Below are 10,369 nucleotides of genomic sequence, written 5' to 3'. Positions count from 1 at the left end.
GGAGGTCGAAACTAAGTTTGACTGCAACTGATGATGGCTCTTCGGGCAGAAAATCCGAGTCATTATGTGAGCCAAAAATTAGAAATCAAAAAATTGCATCTTCGGAAGTTGTTGTTTTAACGACGAAAATGGAGCTAAAAACAAGACGTTCGGTTATCAATAAGGAAAGTACTAAGGAAATAAGTGTAGAACTGTCGAAAAAATGTCAAAAAAGTTCATCTGCTTCGCCGTTTTCGGATAACAAGGAAGATAACAAGGAAAAATTAGGTTTAACTACAAGAAGTAATTCTAGGATTAGAAAAGATTGTAAGGGAAAAAGCGAATACTTTGGTGACAATGCAATTAAAAAAATCTCTGTACCCAAAGAAATAAGCGAAAAGAAAATATCAAAACGCTTACAAAAGGAGATTATAGATAAGAAATTGACAGTCTCGGTGGAAAAATCATTCGATTTGGAAGCTAAACTTGATGCCTCGTTTCCTTTAAAAAAAGAAAAGGTTTCAATAGTTAGAAAGTCACTAAGGAACAAAGAGGCTGATATAAAAGAGATCATTAATGAAATAGAAGGTAAAGTTGCTGTTGCTGTTGTCGATGTTAAATTTCCTTCCCAAACCGCGGAAAAACATTTGAATTATCTTGAAGACAAAAAAATCAGCGAAGTTGCGCTAAAAAAGGTTGGTTCTGGTAAACATCGTGGCAGAACCAAACACATCATTATAGATAATACAGAAGACATAAAAAGTCTTGAAACTCCACTATTCAATCAAGAAAACGAGAAAGTCAATAATCACGGACAATTGAAAAGCGAAGCTGAAGAATCTACCACTACATCTACGAAACTGAATCCTGTAGAAGAATGTTTATCAAGTAAACCTATACAGAGCAGCAGTAATTTACAAAATTTAAACTTGGAACACTTGCAGCAAGAATCTTCTAATTCAAATATGGACAGTGGTAAGGAGAATTCTTTAGAAACGATTGTGAATATATCAAAATTCAAAGTAGTGCGTCCAAAAAAGTGGAGAGGATTACGCAGAGAGAGTAAAGCAGTTACTACTAAAAGATCACTCAATAGTGTTATAGGAATTTTGACCGAAGGAGTTAATGTACCAGTGGATGCACAAGATACAACAGTAGTATTGACTGTACAAACAAGTGTTGATACCAATAATTTAGAAAACAATAATGTGGAAAACACTTGTCAAAGTAGTGATGAGCTCACTTTCGAGAATGATTCCTCTAGTTTAGATGCGAATAATAAAAAATCGGCAGAAATTTGTAATTTAGACTCTACAGCAAATATCACGGTTTTCAATATAGATGAAAATGTATATGAATTGGCTGATGTTACAAAGCATCAGAAAAATTACAATCTACAATGTTATAAAGAAAGTCAAACCGAATCTACTTCTATTTTAGAAAAACCAAATTCTAAATCAAATTTGACGAATCCAGAACAACCAGCTAATGATATTATTTTAGATCTATCGAGAAGAAAGTCGAAAGGAAAGGGATCATTTTTAGAAAAAATTGTTTCAAAAATAGCTAAACAAAAAGATGTTTCTTTAGACAATGTAAATAGTTGTCATGCAGAAGGTGAAGATATTTCAGTAGACAGTCAAAATAATCTTGATATAAAATCAATAATTAAAGAAAATAATAGTACAAAAGAATTTAAAGAAATTGGAAACGAATGTTTAAGTAATGAGAAGGTTAATACAAAGTCAAATGTAAACACAATAATAAATAATGCAGAAAGCACTATCATATATCAAGAAAAAATCATAGAAGATGAAGACCTTATGTTGCTGGAAAAAGATATAATTAATGACACTAAAGAAAGATTTATAAAAAACGAAAATAACCAAGTAAATGAAAATAGCCAGGTTAAAAATATATTAAATGCAAAAGATGACACGTTATGTAATGTGATAAAACAAGCTGAGTTTGCAATTATTGATTCAGATCCAAAATTACATATTGCTGACAAAAAATCAGTGAAAATACAACAGAAACAAAAATCTAAGAAACGATCATTTGAGAATAATATACCAAAGAAAAATAAAAAGAAAATTGTGGACAGCGAAGATAAAAATGAAGAAAATAAAGAAGAGATTAGCCTTGCAGATATCATGAAATTAATTGATAGACCAAAATCAAAGCAGATTTTAAATAACGAACAAAAAATAATAAAACTGGGAAAGAGAAAAACACCCGATGATGATATGGAATTTAATGTTAATACCAATATTGAAGTTATACCAACAGCACCGCAATATAAAAGAAAGGAAATAATAAAAATTACAAAGAAGAGAAGTGGGCAGACAAAAAATAAGAATAATATTGACTGTACAGTAGAACAAATTGATAGTAAGAAAAAAGAACATAGTGTTAATATTGATGTAGATAGAGAAAAACTGTGTAGAGAAAATATAAAAATAAATTTAAGCGATGCTTGTCAAATTATTATACAAGACGAAAGTGCGATTATTTCAGAATTAACTACAAATGAAGTTGATGGAAATGATTTATTAGAATACCAAACTATTAAACCTAAAATAAATGACAGTAAAGAACCACTTACAAATATAATTCAAGAAACAAAATCATATAAACAAAATGAATCTGCAGATATTAATAATGAAGTAGTACAAAATTCCGAATTTAAAGACTCTAGTGAAATTCAAAATATCACAAAACAAAAGAAAATGTTAAAAACAAGTGCCAAATTTGTTAAATCACAAAAATCTTATAAAAAACCTCCAATCTTAATAAGTGAATCATTCAAAGTCCCAGAATCAACCGAGAGTATGAAACCAACAAAAAAGCATATCTCTGGAAGAAAATTTAACTTAGAAATTTTTTCTAATAATCAAGTATTAGAAAGAAACGTAAGTAGTTTAATAGATAAGCAAACGATCGATAAAAAATTAGGGGTAAACTATGACAGTTTTGATCAATACTCATCACTATCAGATTCAGAAGAAAAATCAATCCCAAAACGAACATTTAAACGATATACTCGGAATAGCAAGCATCTTATGCCTGATAAAATAAATGTGAGTAGTAAAGAATCAGATGATTTTGATGTTTCACCAATTAATGAATTACAACCATTGAGACGTAGGCGTTCACAGAGAACAAATTTAATAGTTATGAACAATGATGTTTCATTAAATTCATTTGATAAAACTATTTCATCAACTGAGTGTAACTCTATGAATAAACAAAATTCAAATATGAATATCAAAAACAATATTTTAATATCTAATGAATGTAGTAAATTAATTAATGATAGTGATATTTCTACAGAGTCTGGAAATAATAACATAGATGTATTGGATAATGTAGTAATCGTTACTAAAACTACAAATGAAAATAATGATAAGATCGACAAAACTTCTGTTATTGAAAAAAAAGTCTCCAGTTTTAAAGAAAACGATGAACAGAGTTCAGCTTCTGAAGATGAAACTGAAATTAATACAATGGAAAATGTTAATAATACAACTGAAATTGAAAGTGTTTCAGAAATTGATAGGTTTGATGATAAAATATCATATACACCCAATTCTCATGCAAGCTCTTTTGATGACAATTTTGATATAATCGAGGAAACGTTGAATTATGATTTACAAATACCAAAAAAACGACTTTCTGGTAATTTTACAGTTGTCACAAAATCTGGCAAAATATTGATTGTTGAAAAAAAAAAGAAATTAACAAAAGAAATAGCAAAATTCTTTTGTAACATTTGTACAACAAGTTTTACACGCAAAAGTAGTTTAAAAAAGCACAATCTATCACAATCACATATTCTACAGATAAATATAAATACTGATAAAGATGTTTCCAAAGATAATCAATATGAAATTTCTGTAGAATCTGTTTCAGATGATTCAGATCAAAATGTTGAACAAGAAAAAGAGGAAAATAAAGAAATTAAAAAAGATTTTGTAAATAGAGAATGTGAAATAACAGAAAAAGAAATAATTAAAGAACTGAACAAGATGCAAGCTGATAAAAAGGATATAAATGTCATAGAGGCCATTGATATAAGTACTTCAATTATTCCTAAACCTTCATTAATTCATAAATCACCAGAGGAAGAACTAGAAGACGAGATGCTTGATGAAGAAATCTGTAAAATCACGGAAAATATGAGTCATGACGAGTATGTTCTTACAGATCAGGTAAGTCCTGTTACTCCTGAAGTAGCTTTAACTCTCGCAAAAGAAAAATATATCCCAGTAAAAGAAATTGATAACCTCATAAAAACAAACGCTTCTACAATGAAGGCAATTTCGAAAAAGAAAAAAGAAAAAAGGAAGAAAAATTTGGCAGACGAACATCTTGATTTAGATACACCTGTATCAACAAAAAAATTACAATTAGAAGTTGGAATGATTCCTCTTCATAATATTGGTATTACAAATTATTCTGTAAAAGAAAGTATACCCAAAAACGAATTAAACTTAAATAAAACTGAAGAAATATTAAGAATTGATGATTTATCTGAAAATGTAAGTAAAGAAGATACAACAATAAAGTGTATAGATATAAACAATAAAATAGAAAATAAGTCAAAAAAGCATTTCGAAAAGAAGATTACAGGAAATGAAATTAGACGAACTAATCGTAATAGAAATCAAAATATAGGAGTTGAAAAGAAAATTAATATTTTTGACAATTCACGTCCAAAGAGAAATCAATTGAGGCCAAGTTACAAGGAAGATGAAAATTTTGATTTCGATCTTATTGAGTCACCTGAAGCTATCGTTGAAAACAAATCTGAATTTTCAAAATCTAAGAAAGATAAAACCAATTTTAGTCTTACCAAAATAATACAACATAATTATGACAATGTGATTTCGTTAAAAAAATTGAAAGATACTTCCAAATCAAAGCGAATAGACAGTAATATAAATCTTCCCGATTTTAGAATTTCTAATAGTGAAAAAGAAAGTTTGATAAAAAAAAATAATGGTAAAAGTCAAAATAAAAAAAAGTTTGTTAAAGTGGATAAAGAACATAATATTGAGTTATTAAATTTAGAGATGGATTTAAATAAGAGAATAAATGAAAATTTGATCTTACTTTCAAACTCAAAATTGGAAAAAAATAAAAATAATAATTCAAATTTAAAGCAAGTAATTATTGATAAAATTGTTCCAGAAATACATAAAAATGAAACACTAAAAAAAAAGAGGGGTAGAAAACCAAAACAAATGAAAGTTAATAAAGAAATGTTTGTAACCGAAGAAAATATTTTTACTGTATGTAATAAAGTTCCCATAGTGGTACTTGAACCTGTTAAAGAAAATCATAAACAAAATAAAGAGCCAGAATTTCATATTAATGATAAATCGATATTTAAAAAAGTTAAAAGCAACAGACAAAAAGATATTACAGACGATGGAGTTGCCAACAAAATTATACAAAATACTACCAAGTCCATTAAAGCTATTGAAACAAAAACACTTACAAGGGAAAGATTAATGTTAGAACTGAAACAAAAAAATTATGTGAAAAAACCAGAATTAAATACTCTATTTGATATAAAAATTAAAGCCTCTGAAAATAAATTGATTGATAAAAATGAATTAAATATTTCATCTGTACCTACAGAAGCTTCAAAGTTTCCTGAAATAACAGTTTTTCCAGAAGATATGATAAATAAAATTAGTGTTGATGTAAAACAACAACTGATCTTTCCTAATTTAATCACCGACAATTTTAAGACCACTCATGGCATGAAACATGAACATACTGTATCAATTCTGACGGGTTTTGATAGCGATGATAATTCGTTAGATACAAATATGTCTATGAATATACAAAAGTTGCTTAATGATCCTGAAATGATGACTGAAATAGTAAAACAGCCTAGTGAGGAAACACAAAATATAAATTCACTAAATAGTATCGAACTAGTTGATGTCATTAATATTCAAGAACCGATACTGAGAGATTATCCAACTAAATCTTCAATTGCAACAAGAACGATTGAGATGAATAATACAGATATTGAGGCTTTATCAGAATTAAAAGATCATAAAGATTTTAAAAGAAATTCATTGAATAAGTTATCTGACGATAGAAAGTCTCTGAAAGTTTCGAAACTTATTGAGAAGAAAGCAAAGCGTCGCGGCAGAAAACCAAAGAATAATTCAAATAAGTTAATTAATAAACCATCCAGCATAAGTGATGAAAGCGATATAGAGGGAAATAAACAAGACGATAAGGTGCAAAAAAGTAAAAATAAAATTGTTAAAAGTGTATTTGGCCGTGTATTTTCCGGAGAAAAGTTTGATAAAGTGAAAGAAGTCCTTAATGATTGGCAATCGCGATCTGAAAATACTTCGTCAGATAGTGAAACAGAAAAATTCACTAGAAATTCGCGGTCTAGTAAAAGAAAGAGTTTACGAACAAGTAATGGCATTAAGAAAGCAGTTGAAACCAGTTGTAGAAGTAGACAGAGCAAGAAAAGAGCCGAAGAACTTATATTTCGTGCTTTTAACAATGATTCACCTGTATCCGCAAAAACTTGTTTGGTTAAAAATCAAAAGTTGTCAAAAAAAAATCGAGAGCAATCTATAAGTTTATCGAAAGAGAAGTTAAATAATGAAGAGTTCAACCAAAGTGATTATTTAAAGAGATGCTTAGTAGAGATAAAACAAACGATACCCAAATCAAAAAAGGGAAGAAAGAAAATCAGCATCGAAGAAACGAAGATATCAATTGTCAATTTAAAGCAGTCTAAATGCAAGCATAATGACGAAGACATTGAAAAAGTTGCAGATAAATCAGAAGAGTCGAAGGTTTCTCAATCAATGATCGATCAAGACAAGCTACGAACATTAGAAACAGAAAATACTAACAACGAATACGGAGAATATAAAGACAAAGAATTGAATGGCAAGATGTTACCATTATATACACGTAGTTTGAGTGATAAGGATATGACCTTATGTTCGTCGTCAAGTAGCTACGATGATGACGAAGATGATTATATACGAACGGAACCAAAAAAGAACAAATCACGAAATTCTGCGAGTGTGTTCGTTACCGAGAAATTACTAATCAGATCTCCGCAGGTCATTTCCAATCACGAGGATGTCGATGGACCTACAGAGATGGTGACTATCGCACCTACAGATGCTGTAGAAGACAACGCGCTGGATCTTGAAATGCTCTCGACTGAGAAGAATAGTGCTGAAAAGCCAGCAAGGCAAGCAACGAAGGTGCTTAACTTTGATGAGGAGTTGTTCGTTGAATGTTGTTCGAGATTAAAAGCAACCAGCGAAAATGAACTCAGAGGTACTAAGAAGATCAAGCTCGATAATGCAGTCGATCAGGTCACCGAAGCCGATTCTTATCAACATCAACATCATCACAAAAAAGATGAGCAATCGTTCGGATACAGAGGAACTAAGGATAGGTGGAAAGACGTCGAGAGTCAAAATAGCTTAGGAAGTCTGTTGGAGTCGGTTAATCAGGTGATCATTTTTACAAACTTTTTTTTCGTTGAGGTTTTTATCTCTACATAAGTATTTAATAAATTAGTATTTTTATAGATATTAGCATCGAATTATATAATCATATAAATTCTCGATATCATTAATTTTCTTAAATATGCAATTTCATATGTTTTTGTATGTATGAAATCTGATAATAAATAGTATATTTTATATATAATTATATAGTATTAATTACTATATTTATTTAAATTATTGAGCTAATTAAAAAAATAATTGATATTATACGTTAAAAAAGATTATCATTTTTGCTACGTAGTAGAATGTAATTTTCTTAAATATATTACATTGTTATTAATGCTGTTATAGTGTACTATTATAATCAAATTTAATTAATTTAATCAATTTTGTCAATTTAAGCATTAACATATTTACTTTAAGTTTAATGAAGGAATTTCTTCTAATAAGTAATATCATAAGCATAATATACACATTATATTTATATTATTTAAATATTATATACTTGCAAATAGTTATATAAAACTAGTATTAGACAGCATACTTGAAAACAGGAGTATTTAATAAATATAAGATATATATATATATATGATTATTATATCTCACATATAATTTTTAAATAAGACGGTTATTCAATCAAGTGCTTTAACAATATTGTATCACAAAACACAAATTACAAATAGTATTACACAAAGAAATTTCTGTTTATAGTAATAATGACAGAAATGATCAATTTTATTGTATCTATGCATATGCATTTAGTATATTTAATCTATATAGTACTTGAATGAATGTTTTAATATATGAAGGCCTGCATTTGTATAATTATATTAAATGCAATTACTTAAAACTTTAATAATGATAACATGTTGCATTCTCACACGATGAATGTGAATTTCTCGGTGAAAATTTTTTGTAGGATCTAATGATCCAACATTATATAGAAAATATCTCTCTCGGTATTTATTGCAAAAAGGCAGAGACGCGTATTTTATCATTTTTCATTCCACTATTATAATTCACCTTTGATCCCTACACTGCAATTATGCTCTTTTTAAAATGTTCAATATAGTAAAATGTGCATTTCTAATTTTACTGGCACAGTCTAATATTTGTTTATTTTGTGCAGTTATATAGATTCAATTTCTTATACCTCATGTTCAATATTAAAATTCTTTAAAATTGAAAGTTCTCGTTCAAAAATATGAAGACTGTAAGCCATAATTAATATTTGATGATTTTAATTTAAACCAGTAAATATAATTCATTACAAACATATTAACAAATAAGAATAATATAAAATTACTATTGAATAATGCTATAAAAAGAGTTTATAAACACATCTTATGTTACATAAAATATATTGTATATATCAAATGTAACATAAATATGTATTAACATATTAATTTGATAAATCAGAAGTATTTTACAAGTTGTGACTACGGTTGTTTTTTAATATTTAAATTATGTTTGTAAAATTTTCACTTTTCCGAATAATGCAATGGAATGTACGGAAAATTAAATACTTGCTGCGCGTGTACATATCAACCATTATAAGTATTTTTTATCCCTCAAATAATCTCGGCAATGTCATTTCCATTTTTCTGTTTTCCTCCTACCACTATGCGAAATCGGTCAAGTACCAATCCTTTTCCTGGGGGAAGCATGAACCGCAGAGTATTAGCGGTGAGATTACGTCAACTGGTCAGCACGGTCCTTTAAAATGCGTATTTACGTGGGCTCAGTTACTCGGTGAGGAGTACAACAACCATGAAATGGAATACGAACCAATGAAACGTGGGCGACATCATCACCACCACCATCATCATCACCATCACCATCACCGATATAACAACACCAACGGGCATTCGAGCTGCTTGGTAAGTCCCGCGGAAGCGCCACCTGCAAACGATGAAAATCTTAGATACGACGACAGCCTTGATGTTGCCTTCGAGCATAACAATAAACTCCGGGACAAAATACAACAGAGGATGCGCGAGAGTGAGAGCCTGATCGCTACGTCATTCGGGCAGAGGAGCATCAGTAGCGGAGGTGTCAAGGTTCCAAAAGGGACCTATGAGGACTATATGTATGACGCTAAGGCCAAGGTAAGCAATGGCCTTGGACTGTTGGATAAGGCACTATCAAACCTGCTGCACAACAACGAGAAGCACGACCACAAGTAAGTTTGCACTCATATATTCAATTATATATTTAATATTCTTATCGAACGAATGTGATAAATTTAAAACGCTTTCACTTTCAACGTATTATTAATGAAGTAAAAATCAATTGTAATAGTTAGTAAATTAAAATATAGTAACTATAGTAACTATAGTAACTATTTGTAATATTTTGTAATATAAAAAACATTAACTATTTGGAGTAAAATTTTTATCTTATAATTGCTGAGATCTTAAGCGTAAATCATAGTGTTGTTTTTCTATGATATGATGTAAAGAGAGTAAGTAATGATAAATGCATCCTTTTGAATAAAGTATATAAAAGATATGATGATTATTCGGAAACTAAATCTTAAATACAGAATTTGTTGTCGACGCTTAAATTAAAATGGCTTTATAATTTAGACGTGAATGTATTACATAAAATACAAATTTATTATTTAAATTTATATAACTTATCATCAAGCACATATGGTTTCATATCTCATTTTCTCGTATTTTTTGTTTTATAGCGGCTCGACACCTATGAAACTTTTAGCAGAGCTTGCCTGTGCCCGAGCTCCAACATCGATGACAGCGAGTACCGTAGAGAAGCTGAGCAAGTCCCCATCAAATCAGAGAGATGTGGAAACTATTGCAAACAAAGGTAGACAAGAACACGAGCAGCGGTTCGAACCCGCGGTTGCTCTTCCG

At 29.5% G+C, this 10,369-nt stretch overlaps 1 protein-coding gene across 1 annotated transcript in view; it reads left to right on the top strand.

Annotated features, from left to right (window-relative positions):
* LOC105360833 (uncharacterized) overlaps positions 1–10,369 on the top strand; it is an 84,029-nt gene that overhangs the window by 69,101 nt on the left and 4,559 nt on the right. The window contains exons 5-8 of the mRNA XM_011497832.1: positions 1–5,117; positions 5,205–7,496; positions 9,239–9,675; positions 10,189–10,366. The exon at positions 1–5,117 is cut by the window's left edge and continues 877 nt beyond it. Of these exons, the coding sequence (XP_011496134.1) occupies positions 1–5,117; positions 5,205–7,496; positions 9,239–9,675; positions 10,189–10,366 (8,024 nt within the window). The remainder of the gene's footprint in view (positions 5,118–5,204; positions 7,497–9,238; positions 9,676–10,188; positions 10,367–10,369) is intronic.

Source organism: Ceratosolen solmsi, unplaced genomic scaffold (genome assembly GCF_000503995.2).
Source record: "Ceratosolen solmsi marchali unplaced genomic scaffold, CerSol_1.0 scaffold47, whole genome shotgun sequence".
In the NCBI taxonomy this organism is placed as follows: domain Eukaryota; kingdom Metazoa; phylum Arthropoda; class Insecta; order Hymenoptera; family Agaonidae; genus Ceratosolen; species Ceratosolen solmsi.
Note: the sequence above shows the minus strand (reverse complement) of the source record. Positions and strands in the feature narration are given on the sequence as shown.